The sequence below is a fragment of the Hemitrygon akajei genome, chromosome 14, assembly GCF_048418815.1.
Source record: "Hemitrygon akajei chromosome 14, sHemAka1.3, whole genome shotgun sequence".
Classification (NCBI taxonomy): Eukaryota; Metazoa; Chordata; class Chondrichthyes; order Myliobatiformes; family Dasyatidae; genus Hemitrygon; species Hemitrygon akajei.
In genome coordinates this window covers 82941111-82961382 of record NC_133137.1, presented here as the reverse complement: position 1 = coordinate 82961382, position 20272 = coordinate 82941111, and the positions used below count along the sequence as shown (strand labels likewise).

The window sequence follows — 20272 nt, the reverse complement described above, 5'->3', positions numbered from 1 at the left end:
TTAAGTGAATGTTTTTTTTTCTAATTATCCATTGTCATCCATCAGCTTTTTTCTTTGGTAGTTGGTAGGGGGTTGACTTTTTTTATATATAAAAAAATTTATTTTATGATGTATGACCTATCTTTAAATTTTTGATTACAGAGTGGTATACCTTTATGTGTTATGCTATAACATTTTGATCAATTTTATTACAATATATGAATGTACGCAAGTTATGTTGAGTTGTATCTATGTGTTGCACTCTGTAAATTTTTTTTCTTCCGAATAAAAATATTGTAAAAAGAAAGAACCTTTGTTTCTGAATTAACTATGTCACTCTCTATCTTAATGAAGAATTCCACCATATTATGGTCACTCTTACCCAAGGGGCCTCGCACAACAAGATTGCGAACTAACCCTTCCTCATTGCTCAATACCCAGTCTAGAATGGCCTGCTCTCTAGCTGGTTCCTCGACATGTTGGTTCAGAAAACCATCCCGCATACATTCCAAGAAATCTTCTTTGCAGCATCCTTACCAATTTGGTTCACCCAATCTATATGTAGATTGAAGTCACCCATTACAACTGCTGATCCTTTATTGCACACATTTCTAATTTCCTGTTTAATGCCATCCCCAACCTCACTACTACTGTTAGGTGGCCTGTACACAACTCCCACCAGTGTTTTCTGCCCCTTAGTGTTATGCAGCTCTACCCATATCGATTCCACATCCTCCAGGCTAATGTCCTTCCTTTCTATTGCGTTAATCTCCTCTCTAACCAGCAACGCTACCCCACCTTTTCTTTCCTGTCTATCCCTCCTGAATATTGAATATCCCTGGATGTTGAGGTCCCATCCTTGGTCACCCGGAGCCATGTCTCTGTGATCCCAACTATATCATATTCATTAATAACTATCTGCACATTCAATTCATCCACCTTGTTACGAATGCTCCTCGCATTGACACACAAAGCCTTCAGGCTTGTTTTTACAACACTCTTCGCCCTTATACAATTATGTTGAAAAGTGGCCCTTTTTGATTTTTGCCCTGGATTTGCCTGCCTGCCACTTTTACTTTTCACCTTACTATTTTTTGCTTCTACCCTCATTTTACACCCCTGTCTCTCTGCACTTGTCCCCATCCCCCTGCCACATTAGTTTAAAGCCTCCTGAACAGCAGTAGCAAACGCTCCCCCTAGGACATTGGTTCCAGTCCAGCCCAGGTGCAGACCGTCTTGTTTGTACCGGTCCCACCTACCCCAGAACTGGTTCCAATGCCCCAGAAATTTGAATCCCTCCTCCTTGCACCATTTTTCAAGCCCCGTATTCATCTGAAATATCCTCCTATTTCTACTCTGACTAGCATGTGGCACTGGTAGTAATGCAGAGATTATTACCTTTGTGGTCCTACTTTTTAGTTTATTTCCCAACTCCCTAAATTCACCTTGTAGGACCTCATCCCATTTTTTACCTATATCGTTGGTACCTATGTGCACCACGACCACTGGCTGTTCACCCTCCCATTCCAGAATGTCCTGCAGCCGCTCAGAGACATCCTTGACCCTTGCACCAGGGAGGCAACATACCCACCTGGAGTCTCGTTAGCGGCCGCAGAAACACCTATCTATTCCCCTTACAATCAAATCCCCTATCACTATAGCTCTCCCACTCCCTTTCCTTCCCTCCTGTGCCACAGAGCCACCCATGGTGCCATGAACTTGGCTGCTGCTGCCTTCTCCTGATGAGACATCTCCCCCAACAGTATCCAAAACAGTATATCTGTTTAGGAGGGAGATGACCTCAGGGGACTCCTGCACTACCTGCCTACTGCTACACTGTCTAGTGGCCACCCATTCCCTTTCTGCCTGTGTAGCCTTTACCTGTGGTGTGGCCAACTCACTGAACGTGCTATTCATGACTTTCTCAGCATCGTGGATGCTCCAGTATGAATCCAATCGCAGCTCCAGCTGCTCAATGCGGTCTGCCAGAAGCTGCAGCTGGACACATTTCCTGCACACATAGTCATCAGGGACACTGAGAGTATCCCTGATTTCCCACATGCTGCAGGATGAACAAACCACGGGGCCGATTTCAGCTGTCATGACCTACCAATACGTTGCCTCAACTTTTGAAACGTTCTCCTTTTAAAGGAACTTACCTGGCCTTACCTCACTTGGAGTGAAGCTCGTCCTCAGCCTCCGGAGACAAAGCCTTCCTACTCTGTCTCCCTCTACTCCGTCAAACTGCTCTCTTTTAAATACTCCCACTGCCTCGTGGTTCGACTTGCATGCGCTTGCGCAGTCGTGCCCCGTTAAACTGCCGAAGAAAATGATGGTCTTCTTTTGTTTTTAATGTGTTCTATTGGGGTTTTTAGTTTTGTAGCTGCCTGTAAGAAGGCGAATCTCAAACTTGTATAAAGGATACAGTACTTACTTTGAACAAAATAAAATGTATTTTGAACTTTAAGGCCTTAAAGTTCTTAGACATAGACAACTTAGAACTTAGACAAGTTCTAAGACATAGCAACAAAATTAGGCCATTCACACCATTGACTCTGCTCCACTATACCATCATGGCCAGTGTATTACCCCTCTCAACCCCATTCTCCTGCCTTCTCTCTGTAACCTTCCACACCCTTACTAATTAAGAACCTCTCAACCTCCAGTTTAAATACACCCATTGACTTGGCCTCCACAGCCGTCTGCAGCAATAAATTCCACAGAGTCACTACCCTTCGGCCAAAGAAATTCCCTTCTGTTATAAAGGGAATCCTTCTATTTTGAGGCTGTGACCTCTGGTCTCCCACTATCGGAATCATCCTCTCCACATCCGCTCTGTCTAGGCCTTTCAAAATTGCCGGCTGTTCTTTTGGGAAAAAAAATACCCTGTTCTTACTGGGGAAAAGATGCTGATATATCTATTTCTTTTCTGAGTTAAGTGACTTTGTTTATTCCCACAACTGAAACTTTTTCTCTCCATGTCCACTATCCAATCCTTTCAATATTCAGTAAGTAAACAGATTCACCCTAAGTTATAAACACAAGAGATTCTGCAGATATTGGAAACCCAGAGCAGTGTACACAAAATGCAGAACTCAGCAGACCAGGAGGCATTCATGGAGAGGAATAAAGAGCCAATGTTTCCAGCCGAGACCCTTCATCATAAAGAGAACTTGCACCATATTAGTTGTAATTGCACAACAGCAAAGCAGGAAATCCCATTTGAGTCAAATTGAATGCTGTAGTCCTTGTTTATTACATAATAGTTTTGCAAAAATTTAACCAAAATGACAATTCGGGGAGTATTGTCATTTCTGAGTATTATAGAGGATCGTCCAGTTAGAATTAAATTTTCTGTGTGTTGCTGCTCTGTAAACCAGTAAATCAATACAGCAGTTCTCCTGCAACTGACCTTGGCTGCGTAATGCAGGGCTGTTAGGTTAAGATCTGTGGCTCTCTCGTTTACGTTCACACCAAGCTCCATGACCAAGAACTGAATGGCTTTGTCCTGTGCTGTTACTGCAGCTTGATGCAGCGACTGGGCTCCTAGTGCATCCTTGGCTGAGATATTGGCCTGGAATATGTAGACAATGGGTTTGTGGATCACCACAATAATAACAGTATAGAAACTTTAATGGTACAGTCTTTCTTGTCCACCAGATTAGATGACACCAGAGTGTGCTCAGAAAGTTGGCCGATGTGACAGAACAGGTTGGCAATGCTAATTCTCCCGCTAATCTTGCCCTTTTGCCAGGTTAGTCACTCCTCCTCATTCTGTCCCTGGTCTATTTTCCCCAGTAGTTCACACACTTCATCCTCCTGTTCTGTAGTCCTTGGAAGTTCCAGAATGTCAAGGGTCAGAGCTGTGTGAAGTTGCCATCACTAGGGAGAAGATTCTTGGGAAACTGAAAGATTTGAAGGCAGATAAGTCACCCAGACCAGATGGTGTACACCACAGGGATCCGAAAGAAGTGTGGAGGTTGGAGTTGACAGTTGGTGAATAGTTATATTTTAAAGTTAAAGACAGACTGTGTCATGGAGAAAGCCTCTGTATATTTGTAAGTACTTTTTTACTATATAACTTTTGGGCAGCTTTTGCATCTTTTTCACCTGGCACTAAATAAATCCCCTTGCACTAACATCCTGTTGGGGCTTACCTTCTATTTTTTTTTTCAACTGGTGACCCTTGTCGGGCACGCTTACCCACACCTGACATGAGGTGTGACAGGAGCAGCTAAGGAGAACAGGCAAAGATACACTTAGTGGCCACTTTACTAGGTACGTCTGCTCATTAATGCAAACAGCTGATCAGCCAACCATGTAACAGCAACTCAGTGCATAAAAGCATGCAGACATGATCAAGTTGGTCAGTTGTTGTCAAGACCAAACATCGGAATGGGAAATACATTACTTTGACTCTGGAATGATCGTTGGTGCCAGATGGGGTGGTTTGAGTATCTCAGGAACAGGTGATCTCCTGGTGTTTTCACGCACAACAGTCTCTAGAGTTTACAGAGAGTGGTGCAATAAACAAAAACATCCTGTGAGCAATGAAGGAAGTCAGGGGAGACTGGTTCAAGCTGACAGGAAGGCAACAGTAACTCAAATAACCACACGTTGTAACAGTGGAGCGCAGAAGAGCATCTCTGCGCAAACAACAGCCCATTTTATTAAGTCAATTCTTGAAGTGGATGGGCTACAGCAGCAGACCACTTCAAGTTTCACTCCTGTATAATAAAGTGGCCCGAGTGTATATTTCAGGGGAAGCTGGATTACCTCCTCACTTATTAACACAGACAAGGAGGATGTTCAGCCCATTGCATAATCTATTCAACCAAAATGCACCTTGTAGCATTCAGTCTGGAGTCAAATACCAAGCCATCAGGAAAGTCAGTGCCTAATGCTTCTGAGCCCAAGACCATGGAGGCTGGAGGCCAGAGGCTGCAGAAGGCAGCCTGTCCTGGGGTTAGACAGCTGTGTAGGCGCCTGGGTGGAAGTGGTGTTGCTTGTGTTCTCCGTTCTTCTGCTGAGGATTGTGGGCATGCATACTACGTTAGTGCAGGAATGTGTGCTGACACTTGCCGGCTGCCCCCAGCACACCCTCGGGTGTGTTGGTTGTTCACGTAAAAGACACATGAATCTTGAGTCTTGGATTTCCAAATAGTTAACCAGCAAATTAAAAGAATTCTGCTGTATACGTTTACAATCAATCTACAGGCAATCTTCATGCCATGACACTCAGGGACTGAATTATTAGTTATTGTGACTATATGTTTTACGCTTTGTATAATGTGTTGGTGATCTTGTACAAGGTGTTGGTGAGGCCTGATTTGGAGTATTGTGTGCAGTTTTGGTCACCTATCTACAGGAAAGATGTAAGTAAGTTTGAAAGAGTACAGAGAAAAGGATGTTTGTCAAGGATGTTGTCAGGTCTGGAGGACCTGAGGCGTAAGGAAAGATCGAATAGGTTAGGATTGTATTCTTTAGAACGCAGAAGATTGAGAGGAGATTTGATAGAGTTAAACAAGATTATTAGAGGTACAGACAGGTTAAATGCAAGCAGGCTTTTTCCACTGAGTTTGGGTGGGACTATAACCAGAGATCACAGCTTAAGGGCGAAAGGTGAGGTTTAAGTGGAACATGAGGGAAAACTTCTTCACAGAGGGTCGTGAGAGTGTGGAATAAGCTTCCAGCACGTGGTCCATGTGAGCTCAATTTCAATGTTTAAGAGAAGTTTGGATAGGTATATAGTAGTAGGAATATGGAGGGCTATGGTCCCAGTGCAGGTTGATAGGAGCAGGCAGTATAAATGGTTTTGGCAAGGACTCGATAGGCTGAAGAGCCTGTTTCTGTACTGTACTTCTTTATGCCTTTTCTATTCATAATCATACGTGCTATATGTGCCTTGTGCTATGTGTGACTGTCGATACTGTTTTGCACCTTGACCCCAAAGGACTACTGCTTCATTTTGCTGTATTCATGGGTAGGGTTGAATAACAATGAAACTTGTACTTAAATTTGTACTTGAACTTCCTTGCTTCTATACTTAATGCTTAAGAGAGCATCTGCATATCTTTTTAATCAGTCAGTCAACCAGTCCTGCCACATTTACCACAAACGGGAGTACAAGTTTGTACATGGCAGAGTCCTCCACACCTCTCAGTATCCTCCCTATGCCTGAGGGAAAATTGAGGGGTCAACAGAAGTTCAAAGTAAATGTATTATCAATATATATGTCACCATTGACTACCCCGAGGTTTACCTTCTTGCAGGTATTCACAGCAGAACAAAGAAATACAAAGGAATCAATGAAAAATTACACACAAAGACTGAAAGTCCTAGAAGTTGTTATGATTGAACAGCAACTTGATGGAGTAAAGAGAGCTTCTACCATCAGGAAGGAGGTACAAGAGCGAGTAGGTCCCATACTGCCAGGTTCAGGAACAGTTATTACTCTTCAACCATCAGGATCCTGAACCAGCATGGACACCTTCATTTACTACAACTCTGAACTGATATCTGAACAAAACCTTTGGACTCTGTTTCAAGGACTCAACAACTACGTTCTGTTTTCTTTCACTTGAAGATCAATCTAACCCTTCCCTCTGACAAAGCCCGCCATCTTTTTTTTTATCATCCATGTGCCTATCCAAAGTTTCCTAAATGCCCTTAATGTATCTGCCTCTACCACCACCGCTGGCAGGGTGTTCCACACACTCACCACTCAGAGTAAGTAAAATACTTAATACTTTCCTCCAATTACCTTACAATTATTTCCCCTCATATTAGCCATTTCTGCCTGGGAAAACAGTCCAAAAGAGGACTTTAGGCAAATAAGTCCATCTAGACCATCATGAACATATTTATGCAGATCCCAGTTCACTCCCGACATTCCTATCATTGGCAGTTAGCGTACCGGTGACCTGGGTTAAGATTCTGCCTCTGTCTGTGAGGGTTAGGATCAGGGTTTGTGCTCATGTGGGTTTCCACTGGGTGCTTTGGTTCCTTCCCATGTTCCAGGGACATACAGATTAGTAGTTAATTAGGCAGCGCAGGCTCATTGGGCCAGAAGATCCTGTTATGGTGCTGTATCTCTAAATAAAATAAAAAGACCCTAGCTATCTGATTGATCTATACCCTGACGCCTTCATCAAGATACCTCTTATCCTATGACTATCTTCAGCTCTATTCCACAGGCTAGAGTGATGTCCTGTACTGATTTTCGAGATGCAGGCTTTACAACACATCCCAGCCCTGTAACCCAATAGGCTCTACATAGCAGTTAGTTGTGGTCAGGTCACAACTCACCTTGTGTTTCTTTAGCAACAGTTTTGCAATCCCAATGTGGCCATTCTGCACAGCGTCCATGAATGGTGTAACACCACAGCTGTCTTTGGCGTCTGATCTGTAACCACATCTACAAACAATTGAGAACAGCATTTCAAAGCAGCAGTAAGAAGCCATTCATAAGGTACAAAGCAGGGTCAAAGTCAATGCAGTAACCTGTTCAGACTGGGCGAATCGAAAATAACAGCTGAGCTCAAACCAGATTTCAGGATATTAATGGAAATGGGAAAATGGAAAGAAACCATTTATCCTGTTGTTGAGTATAGGGTTAGAGGCAGAACCTAAAAATTAGAGCCATTCAGAAGTGAACTTTTACATGCGAAAATTTGACATTGATCCTAGGTTAATTGTTATTTTAAAATTTGTGCAAAAGATTTTTGATCATTCAGCATTAGAAGAGATGAGTGAAAGGCAGGCGGCTGGAATTAAATCACAGATCAGCCACAAATGGGGAAATGGCCTCAAATGATGTGGTGGATACAGACCATTACATCACAGGCAAAGCCCCCCCCCCCCCCCCACCCCACCTCTGAGCACATTTATAAGGATCACTGTCACAAGAAAGCAGCATCCATCATCAAGGACATCCACCATCCAGGCCATGCTCTCCTCTCACTGCAACGCATCACTGGCATCAACCTACTCCCCATCCTGGGCAGATAGACAGAAAGGTGCTGGAAAAAGGCCAGCAACATCATGAAGGATCTCACCCACCCTACCCAATCCTGTCGGGCAGGAGGCTGTGTAGCATCCACACCAGGACCACCGAACTCAGAAAGACTTACTTTCCCCAAGCCATCAAGTTGATTCACACCTCCACCCACAAACTCTACCACTATTATTTGCAATCAGTCACCTTACGTACAGCCTAGCGTCATTCCATAGCGTCAATCAATCCATATATATAAGCTAACTTATGTATTTATATTTATTGTGTTTTTAAGTATTATTATTTGTGTCCTTTATCTTTGTGATTTTTTTTTGGTGCTGCAATAGATCCAGAATAACAATTGTAACACGCTGTAAGGTTTCACTGTTAAGGTAATGGTTTTTCTGTAGCAGCAATGTTTGGGTTATGACTAGAGATAACGGGGCTTTGGAATGTATGTTATCTAATGGGAGAAATGTTGTTCTTCCTTGTGAGTCTGGAAGAGAGATTTTCGCAGTCTTTCGTCGAGGAGTGATGGAGAGAGAGGACGCGAATGGAGAGAGTCAGAAGACCACCGGATGGAGTGGACTGAGGAGCGAGGGTCCGAGGGCCGGCTACACTTGGAGGTCGACGGGAACAAATGAACGAACAGTGAGTTCCGAAGATGCGCAACAGACTGTTCCCTTAAAATGGGCCCTTTTACTTTTTATATTCTTTACTAACCTTCTATCCAGATTAAGATTCGTAAAGTTTAATCATTTAATTGCATATGGTGTACTGTCTGATATTTCGCGGGGCGGATTTGTAACTGGGCAACATATCACGTAGCATCCACACAAACGAGATTTCTCAGTTTGGCGGGGCCAGAAGCTATTTTCCCCTAGACAAACATGTGCTGGCCAAGCTTGAGGGTTACACAATTATTTCATTCTCCTTTACACTTGTGGACGGGAAATTACATTAAGCAATCTTGAATCAGGCAGGAGGTACAGGAAGCCTTAGGTCCCATGCCACCAAGTTCAGGAAGTTACTGCCATACAACCATCCGGCTTCTGAACTAGAGTGGATAACTTCACTCACCTCAACCCTGAACTGATTGCACAACCTACAGACTCACTTTTAAAGATTCTACAATTGAAGTTCTCAGTTCGATTTAAAAAAAAATTTGCATGGTTTTTCTTTTTTCTTTTCTAGGGGATGACTTAACGGGGAAAGTGGCAGTGACTGTGTATCTGACACTGAGGTTCAGAAGGGAAGGGGGGAGAGCAGGGCTGCAGTGATAGGGGAATCCATAGTTAGAGAAGTGGACATGAAATTCTGTGGACGTGAAGGAGACACCTGGATGGTATGTTGCCTCCCATGTGCCAGGGTCAGGACTTCTCCGATTGGGACCACTGCATTCTAAAGGGGATGGTGAACAGCCAGAATTCTTGGTACATATTGGCACCAATGACATAGGCAGGAAAAGGGAGGAGGTCCTGAATAGAAAATTTAGAAAGATAGGTAGAAAGCTGAAAAGTGGGACCTCCAGGGTAGTAATCTCTGGATTGCTGCCTGTGCCATGCGCCAGTGAGGGTAAGAGTAAGATGATTTGGCAGATGAATGCGTGGCCGAGGAATTGGAGCAGGGAGCAGGGTTACATATTTCTGTATCATCAGGATTTCTTATAGGGAAGGTCTGACCTGTACAAAAGAGACGGGTTCCACCTGAACCCAAGGGGGATTAATATCCTTGAGGGCATGTTTGCTAGAGCTGTTGGGGTAGATTTAAACTAATTCAGCAGGGGGATGGGAACCAGAGTGATAGAGCTGAGGATGGGGCAGTTGGTATATAAGCAGAGGCAGTGTGTAGTGAGACTGTTCAGGAAGGACAGGCAGACGATAGGGTAAAATTGCAGACAATGGGATATGAGTTGAAGTGAAACCTGGGGACAAAATGGAAAGTGACTGATCCAGGACTGTAGGTGTTATATTTGAATGCATGCTATATGGAATAAGGTAGATTTTTTGTAAGTAATAGAGCTTCACTGTCATTGCCCAGGACATGGAAAATGCAGTGCTACTCCATTCAGTGTGAAACAGCATGCTGGCAGTTCAAGTACTAAAACACGATGATTAAATTTAAAATGATCCTGTAGTGCAGTAAGAGATTGCCAGGTATGGTGTTGTGGGCATCACTGAGTCATGGCTGAAAGAAGATTATAGTTGGGAAGTTAACGTTGTATCGAAAGGAGAGGTAGGTAGGCAGAGGGGGTGCTAAGTGCTGTTGGTAAAAAAATGATACCAAGTTCTTAGAAGGAAGTGACATAGGATGGGAAGATGTAGAACCCTTGTGGGTAGAGCTAAGAAACAGCAAGGGTAAGAAGACCCTGATGGGAGTTATATACAGGCCTCCAAACAGTTGTTAGGATGTGGGGTACAAGTTACAACGGGAGATAGAAAAGGCATGTTGAAAGGGCAATGATAAGAAAATTATATACCCAGGTAGATTGGGAAAATTTGGTTGGTGCTGGATCCCATGGGAGAGAATTTGTAGAATGTCTACAAGATGGCTTTTTAGAGCATCTCATGGTTGAGCCCACTGGGGGGAAAGGCTATTCTGGATTGGATGTTGAATAATGAAACGGATTTGATTAGGGAGCTTAAGACAAAGGACCCCTTTGGAGGCAAAGATCATAATTTGATAATCTTCACCCTGCAACTTGAGAGGGAGAAGCTAAGTCAAATATATCATTATTACAGTGGAGTAAAGGAAATTATTGAGGCATGAGAGAGGAGCTGACCGAAGTTGATTGGAAGGGGATACTAGGAGGGATAACAGCAGTACAGCAATGGCTGGGGTTTGTGGGAGTAAATCGGAAGGCAAAGAATAGATACATCCCAAAGAAGAAGTATTCTAAAAGCAAGGTGATCAACCGTGTCTGACAAGTCAAAGACAACATAAAAGCAAAAGGGAGAACAAAAACAGAGCAAAGATTAGTGGGAAGTTAGAGGATTTTGAAACTTTATAAAACCAGCAGAAGGCAACTAAAACAACCATAAGGAGGGAAAAGACGAAATATGAAGGCAAGCTTGTCAATAATACCAAAGAGGATACCAAAAGTTTTTTTCAGATATATAAAAAGGGAGGTGAGAGTGGCACGAGTGTCATGGGCGAGAAGTGAGTGCAGTTGCTATTACTAGGGAGAAGATGCTTGGGAAGCTGAAAGATTTTAAGGTAAATAAGTCACTGGACCAAATGGACTACACCACAGTACTCTGAAAGAGGTAGCTGAAGAGCTTATGGAGGCATTAGTAATGATCTTTCAAGAATCACTAGATTCTGGTAGGATTCCAGAGGACTGAAAAATTGCAAATTTCACTCCACTCCTCAAGAAGGGTGGGATGCAGAAGAAAGGAAATTATAGGCCAGTTAGCCTGACGTCAGTGTTGGGAAGATGTTGGAGTTGATTGTTAAGGATGAGGTCTCAGGATACTTGGCTGCACACGATAAAATAGGTCAGAGTCAGCATTGTTTCCTTAAGGGAAAATCTTGCCTGACAGATCTGTTGGAATTCTTTTGAGAAAACAACAAGCAGGACAGACAAAGGAGAATTGATGGATGTTGTGTACTTAGATTTTCAGAAGGCCTTTGACAACGTGCTACACATGAGGCTGCTTAACAAGTTAGATACCAGCATGGATAGAAGATTGGCTAACTAAAAGGGGGCAAAGAGTGGGAATAAAGGGAGCCTTTCTGGTTGGCTGCCGGTGACTAGTGGTGTTCCACAGGGGTCAGAGTTGGGACTACTTCTTTTTACATTATATGTCAATGATTTGGATGATGGAATTGATGGCTCTGTGGCCAAGTTTGTGGATATTGTGAAGATAGATGGTGGGGCAGGCAGTGCTGAGGAAAGAAAGCAGGGAGGTAGCTACAGGACTTAGATTAGGAAAGTGGGCAAAGAAATGGCAAATGGAATACAGTGTTGGGAAGTGCATGGTATGCCCTTTGGTAGAAGGAACGGAAAAGTAGACTATTTTCTAAATGGGGAGAAATTTCAAAAATAAGAGGTGCAAAAGAATTTGCGAGTTCTCATACAGGATTCCTTAAAGGTTAATTTGCAGTTTGAATCTGTGGTAAATAATAAATTGAATTTGACTTTGATTTTGATAGATATCTCCCCTTTCTTTGCCTTAAATGAAAATACTACAAGATGCTGAAAACATGAAATATGACTGAAAGCACTGGATATGTCAGGCAGGCCAGGCAGCATCTACAGAGAGGGAAATGGAACAAGCGCTTCAGGTCAATGACCTTTTATTGTAACTACATTCAAGTTCTTTGATGAATTAACCCAGTTTCTTCATCTATTGCTGCTGTCTGACTTGCTGAGTACTTTCTGCCTGATTCACGTTCCTACATCCCATCTTCTCAAATGCTAAGAACACCGACCCATTTGTTGATGCCCTCAGCCTTCCCAGGGCACTGTAGAGCTCTCTATCATCCATGCTCAGTTTTTATTAAATATATCAAAAGAAACTTTATTTGTAATTAGAAATATCTAGAAGAATAAATCGTGCAATGCCTTTTCATTCATACAATGAATTAAGCAGTGTTCTATTACATTCCTTGAAACAAATAGACTGTTGCCACTCATGTGCCCCCTCCCCTTCTGGGGTGGGACACTACTACAATAATTCAGGGGCTTTTACACTCAACCCAGTCCCTCCCTGTCCAGTCGCAGAAGAACCCTACACTGTGGTCCCTCACCACCGAGTCCTTGCGGTGGCTGCACCAAGCTTCACCGTGTCCCTCAGCACGTACTCCTGCAGTGTGGAACGTGCCAGTCGGCAGCATTCCTCCACGGACGTCTCGCTGTGCTGGCAGACCAACTGGTTTTGGGAAGAACAAAGGGCGACTTTCACCAAGTTGATGATCTGCCAGCTGTGCTTGATGTCCATCTCCGTGTGTTCCCTGGGAACGGCATGTCGATCAGAGAGTCTTCTGTCACGCAGCTGCTTAGGATGAATCATGACACGGGCCCTTGCATTTTTATCCACAGCCTGTTCGCATTGTGGAAAACTGTCGTGTTTATAACTCTGATAGTGAAGCAGGTTGCACCATGAAGAGTAGTACACTTTGGACTGGTGGACTAAACACCTATAAGAAAAGGAGTCCCTATTAACCATATGAGTCCCATGTCTCTCGAAGAGGGTTGAGGAGTGAGTGCACTGTAACAAGTAGCTCATGTCCAAATCCAAAGTCTTTTTATTATCTTCAAAGCTCCAAGAGTAGAACAGTAGATGGCAGCATGGTAGAGTAACGGCTTGTGTAATATTATTATAGGGCCAGCAACCCAGGGTCATTTCCACTGCTGTGTGTAAGAAGCTTCTATGTTCTCCCCATGACTGTATTGGTTTCCTCCAGATGCTCCTGTATGCTAATGTAATGGGAGGAATCACATGCATAATTCACAATCACTGACATTGAGTGAGGCTGGTCTGCCGTAATGACGTGAACATTTTTACTGCGCTTTACGTTCTGCATTGGGTTGACAATAAAGGAGCTGTTACGGTTTCCCTTTGATGTAAAACACCTTTGCCGTTTTATTTATGAAACCTACAGTGGTGACCCTGATGCTCTACGATGATTCCAGTTATTCAACATGTCATCCGACGCAGTTGATTTGAAATTGCCAGAGTTTTGGGAGTAAGAGACCGTCATATGCCTTTTTACAAGCTGAGGTGTAATTTGTGCTGCAGGAAAACTCCACAGATGACACGAGACAATGCTATGTGGTAGCGCTGCTCAGTAATCCAATGGCAGAGAGAGTGGTGAGTCTGCTTGAACACCCGCCTAACCGTGAAAAATATTACACACTGAAAACTCACACATTACAGACTTTTGAACTATCGGAGTCTGAACACGCTAAACAGTTTCTCACCTTGCCTGGCCTGGGGATTGCTAGGCCTTTGGAGCTAGTGGACCACATGTCGTCTCTCCTAGGAAATCATCCTTGTTTTATTTTTAAAGAACTCTTCATGCAGCAAATGCCTGAGCAAGTTCACATAGCCCTCGTTAATACACCCGTGAGTAACTATAGGGAGCTTGCTAAAATGGCTGATAGTCTGTAATCAGCCAGGGAGAGCTGCATAATTCTTCTCCCTTTCCCTGCCTCAATAAGCTCGGTCAGCAGGGTCTCCAACACATGCACACCTGCAGCTGCGAAGCAGGCAACGCTGGGCCTGTGCTTTTAACATGCTCGCTTTGGTTCGAGTGCTCGGACGTGCCGACCGCCCTGCAGCTTCAACAGTGCTGGCACATCAGGACATCAGAGGTCTGTGAACACCATGGGTTCCAGCTTCCAGGGCCGACTACTGTTCATTACAGACACCCTTCCAGGGCGATGCCTCTTATGTGACATGTGCTCATGTGAATGAGCTGCTGGCATCGCAGGGAGTGACGAAACCTCGCTGGGGGCCGCCAACAGCAGCAGGATCAAGACTTACGGGACACAACAGGAGATGCTCTGCATCACCGAGCTCATCCTGGCTAAAGTGGCTAGACCTCTGCTCGATGCAGGCTTCCTGTATGCCCAAGGACTCACAGAAACTGGCTGTACTAAAGTTTGTGTGGCTTAGCCTTTGAAAGGACGTGGATGATTGGACTGCAGTCTGTGTTAAGTATCAGCAGGCAAAACTTAACCGTCACGTTTGGGTGCCATCGGTGCCTTTAGAGATCCTTGAGTGTTGATCTGATCATGTCAATGTGGACCTGATTGGTCCTCTTCCTTACTCCGGCACTTCCATGCACCTCCTCACCATGGTGGAATATAACCAGGTGGCCAGAGGTTGGCCCTACAGCATCGATGACAGCAACAGACATGCCTTGGGCGATCATCAGCACCTAGGTTGCTCGGTTTGGCAGCTCATCTGATGTTTCCTCTGAATGCCGTCCCTAATTCCTTTCAGACGCATGGGCTGCAATGGCCCAGAACATTGTCGTTAGACTACGTAACACCACAGCATATCACCTGCATATCAATAGCCTACGTGAGCAGTTTCACTGTTCCTTAAAGGTTGTTCTGAGGGCTTCCCTGACCAATGAGTGTTGGCATGACTGTCTGCTGTGGGTCCTGCTGGAGCTCAGAACAGTTCCTAAAGTTGACCTGCAGAAGTCTGCGGCTCAGTTGGTACAAGGGCAGCCATTACAAGTGCCAGGTGATTTTATTCCTGATGTCATGACTGCCTGTTCGCATCTCAAAAGCGTTCTGCCCTCCTCAGTAAAATCAATTCCTCTGCACCTATTCCTACTTCCCATCATGGCGTATAGCACTCTTGGGTTCCTGTGGACCTACGTTCTGTCTCTTCCATTTTCATCCATCATGATGCACACCAGCATCCCTTAGGCCCCCATTTCACACTTTGGAACAGTAACAAAAGACTTTTATCATAGAGAGGAGGGATAAACCTGAATGTATTTCGGTAGGCTGCCTTAAACTGGCCCACCAAGACTTGAAGGATTCTGCTACCATGCCCCTGCCACTACAACATGACCATGAGTGTGTCAACACATCCCTGGATAAGCCAGATGCACCTACTGTTCCTCCACCCATGGAACAAAGGACCCAAGCCTAGTGGCTTGTCCAAGCTCCAGGCAGGCTCACAATGATGGTTTTGGTGAATTCTGAACAGAGGGTGGTGCCTGTGTAGGGTAACATAATGGGTGAAATCATATGCATAATTCATAATCACCAACATTGAGTGTGGGTTCACTTTAGAGGCTGGTCTGACCTGATGACATGAAGATTTTTTATCACGCTTTATGTTCTGTGTTTGGTTGACAGTAGAGTTGTTACAGTTTCCCATAAATGTAATAAAACACCTTTGCCATTTTATTTACGAAAGCCTACACTCCGGTTTCCTCCCACAACCCAAAGACTTTCGGGTTCGTAGATTAATTGGTCACATGTGTGTAATAGGGCGACACAGGCTCGTTAGGGTGGAAGGGCCCTTCGTACTATAGCTTTAGTGTAGAGATACCGTTCTGTAGCTCTAAACTAAAACTACAGTACATAAAGTCATCACCCTCTTGGATGGCTGTAGATTGAAAAACCCTCAACTCCATCCAGAGCTGAGCAGCCTTGATAGTTGCCAGATAACATCCAATCCCTCTTTTATCAGTACGGTGGTTTAAGTACACAGGATACCGTGTACTACAAGGCAGTATCAGACGAAGACTATCTCTCTATATTACAATGTTGTGGGACATCACCAGCTCCAGGTTTCTCACTAAGAAAACATCACCATATATTGTTGCCTTTTCATCACGTTCAGATCAATATTGGAAACCCCTACCCAACTTTAAGTGGACATCACTACTACAGGAATTGTAGTCGTTCAGACACGCTGTGCATAACAGTCCAAATGAAATATTACTGTCCATATCCTTCCACAGATGTGGAATTCCTCACCCATTTTGTTTTTGTTTTTTCTCGAGATTCCAGTATCTACAGTCTCTCATGTCTTGTGCATAAATTTTCTTTGATTCTATTGTTATCTAGACTCGCTGCAGTTCTGACAACCAAGGAGAGGTGATAAATGGGTTGAGCCTTTGACATTCCTTAAGACGTAATGAGCAGAATTAGATAATTTGGCCCATCCAATCTGCTCCTCCATTCAATCATGGCTATTTTACTTTCCCTCTCAATCCCATTCTCCTGTCTTCTCCCCGTAACTATTGATGTCTTTACAATTTAACAAGCTATCAATCTCCACTTTAAATACACCCAGTGACTTGGCCTCTACAATCATCTGTGGTAATGAATTCCATAGATTCACCACTCTCAGGCTGAAGAAATTCCTCCTTATCTTTGTCCTAAGGGACATCCTTGTATTTTGAGATTGTGCCCTCTGGCCCTAGACTCTCCCAGCAATGGGAACATCCTCACATTCACTCTATGCAGAACTTACAATGTTCAGTAGGCTTCAATAAGATACCCCCCCCCCCCCCCCACAAGTCTTCGAAGCTCTGGTGAGTACAGGCCCAGAGCTATCAAATGTTCCTCATATGTTAACCCTTTCATTCCTAGGATCATTCTCCTGAACCTCCCCTGAACTCTCTCCAATGCCAATACATCCACTCTTAGTTATGGGGCCTAAATCGTAAGTATGAGGATTAAGAGCCCCTGGAAATCATCAGATTACATTCAGGTTTAAACCTGACAAACAAAACAAACCTTTTCAAAAGTGTTAACAAGCGTTCGGTATTTAAGGCATTTTCCATTGTTTTCAACACACAATGGTCTTGTCAGCTCAGGAGACAATGACAATTGTGCCAGAGAATCATACCTAGCCATGGTGACAAAGGGAACCTGCTCCTATACACCTTCTGAAGAACAGTGTTGAGAAAGGGTACGGAATCTAATGAACTCTAGGCAGAAATAGCACTCAAGTCACTTCACGCGTGCAGTGACACAAATCTCAACACGCGTAAAAACCAGGCCCTCATACTGCGGCTTTGCCTGTTACAGACACCCGGGGGAGGAGGTGTCGGAAGTGCAGTGACAGACAGTGCTGGAATCCGTGCTAGGTTAAAAGGGTGACCCCTGCAGGCCAGCTTGGGCGCCAGTACTGCTCTCCAATCTTCACTCCCTGGAAAACAAACTAGATTACCTTCCTCTGCAATTGTCTCAGTGCAAAATGTGGAGTGCTTTTTCTAACAGAAATGTGGCTCCAGTACAACATCTCATGCACCATTAATCTTCAGGCCATGCCAGTCAGGGACTTGCACTAATGTTTTTTATTTATTGAGCTACAGCGCGGATTAGGTCCTTTTGTCCGTGCTACCCAGCAGTCCCTGATTTTAATCCAAGCCTAATCATGGGACAATTTACCCTGACCAATTAACCTACCAACTGCTATGTCTTTGGACTGTGGGAGGAAACCCGAGCACCTGGAAGAAACTCATGCGGTTACAGAGAGAATATACAAACTCCTTTCTGGCAGCCATAGGAAAGGAGTGTGCTAACTATTATGCCACAGTGCTGCCCCATTTTGTGACTGTATTAAGCTTCTTGATAACTATATGTGCCGTATTATAACTTGTGTACAGTGATTTGCACATTGGCCACAGAGGAACGATGTTTTGTTTAGCTGTATTCATGTGTATGGTTGAATGACAATACACTTGAACTAGAAATGATGCTTTGCCATTAAGTTGGACTAAGATGTAACATGGGGCCACAGATCAGGAACCAAAGTGCAACAAGCAGATCTTGCAGGACCACCCCCATCCCAACTCCGAGATCTACAACTTCACCACCATGGCAGGCAACACTGCAGCAAAAATAGTCTGCATGGCTTATGGTAGCAGGCTGCATTGTGCACAGACCGAGACTCAAAATCTTGGTATTGCAGAGCCTGGCACACTTTTTTAATGCCAGGCTTAAGATAGAATGCTGTGATTAGCACCCCTGTTTTTGAACATTATTCTCCAATGAAAGGTTTCACTGGGGGGGGGGGGAGAGGCGCGGGATCTCACTGAAACCTACCAAATATTGAAAAACCTAGATACAGTGAACATGGCAAGGATGTTTCCATAGTGGGGGAGTCTAAGACCAGACTCAGAATTGAAGGATGTCTTTTAGAACAGAGATGATGAAGAATTTCTTTAGACAGAGGGTGGTAAATGTGTGGAATTCATTGCCACAGATGGCTGTGGAGGTTAAGTCATTGGGTAAAGCGGAGGTTGATAGGATCTTGATTAGTCAGGGTGTCAGGGAGTGAAGGCAGGAAAATGGGGTTGAGAGGGATAATGATGGAATATCGGATCAGACTCAATGGGCCAAATCGTCTAATTCTGCTCCTATGTCTTGTGGTTATGTTTCTTCCAGTTTAAAGTCGAGCTTACCTTTCCAGAAGTATGTCCACAACCTCAGAGCACCCATGCATGGCTGAATAACAGAAACAAAAAAGCAGACTGGATCAATTCACATTGTTCTTGCAATACTGTCCACAAACAAACATATCTCAAAGGGACAATGTGCCTGCGGGAAGATTACTTAACAGGTTTTTTAAACTGAACCAGTGTTTAAATGATTTGCTGCTTGTGGCTGGAATTAGCCCCTGCCTGGACAAGGACCTGCAGTTCGCCTACTGCAGCAACAGGGCAACAGCACATGCAATCTAAATGGCTCTCCATTTGTTTTGGAGTGCCTGGACAATCGCAAGGCACAGTCAGGCTACTCTTTATCGATAACAGATTGGCATTCAATGCGTTCGCTCTCTCGGTACACATAACCAAGCTTCAGAACTTGTGCCTCTGCAATTGGGTCCTTGACTTCCTAACTGGAAAACCAGTCGGTGTGGACTGGTAATAACACCTCCTCCTTGCTGACTGTCAACACAGGCGCACTCAAGGATGCACTGCATAGCCACTGCTCTGCTCTCTCTACGCTCAGCAAAGTGTGGCTAAGGACAGATCAAATGCATTTTACAAATTCACTGATGACACCACCTTTGTTTGTAGAATATTACATGGACTACAGGAATGAGATAGATTGGCTGGCTGTCAAAGATTCTTACAGATTTTTTACAGTTGTACAGTGGAAACCATCCTGCCAGGATGCATCATTGCCTGGTCTGGAGGCTCCACTGCACAGGTTAACAGTAGAATGTTGTAGACTCAGCCATCTCCATCACAGGCACAATCCTCCCCATAATCGAGGACATCTTCAGGAGGTGGTGCCTCAATGAGGCAGCATCCATCACTAACGACCCCACAATCTACAAACGTACAATGTGCCCATTAATACCACATGGAAAAAGGTACAGGACGCTGAAGACCCCCTATCAATAATTTAGGAACAGCTTTTTCCCCTCTGTCATAAGATTTCTGAATTGTCCACCAACACTACCAATTCCTTTTGCTGCACTGGTTACTAATTTTGAAAATTTAATGTAATTTTACGTCTTTGCACTGCACTGCTGCGGCAAAACAACAAATTTCACATCACGTACAAAACGCTGGGGAAACTCAGCAGGTCAGGTAGCACCTTTGGAAAGGAATAAACCATCGACATTTTGCCCCCTAGGCCCTTGATGAGATCCTGAAACACTGACAGTTTATTCCTTTCATTGGATGCTGCCTGACCTGCTGAGTTCCTCCAGCATTTTGTACACATTACTCTGGATTTCTAGCAGCTTCAGAACCTCTTGTGTTTAAAAATTTCACATATTTCAGTTACGATAAATCTGACTCTGACATCATTGCACAAGGACAACGCAGTATATTGTGGCCCACATGGTAGTCTCT

General features: G+C 44.1%; 1 protein-coding gene across 2 annotated transcripts in view; it reads right to left on the bottom strand.

Annotated features, from left to right (window-relative positions):
* ankrd16 (ankyrin repeat domain 16) overlaps nt 1-20272 on the bottom strand; it is a 43309-nt gene that overhangs the window by 10279 nt on the left and 12758 nt on the right. The window contains exons 3-5 of one of the 2 annotated variants that reach the window (XM_073066479.1): nt 18869-18911; nt 7288-7396; nt 3392-3553 (exon numbers count right to left, since the gene is read on the bottom strand). In XM_073066479.1, coding sequence (XP_072922580.1) covers nt 3392-3553; nt 7288-7396; nt 18869-18911 — 314 coding nt within the window. The remainder of the gene's footprint in view (nt 1-3391; nt 3554-7287; nt 7397-18868; nt 18912-20272) is intronic. The other variant, XM_073066481.1, reaches the window with a different exon arrangement.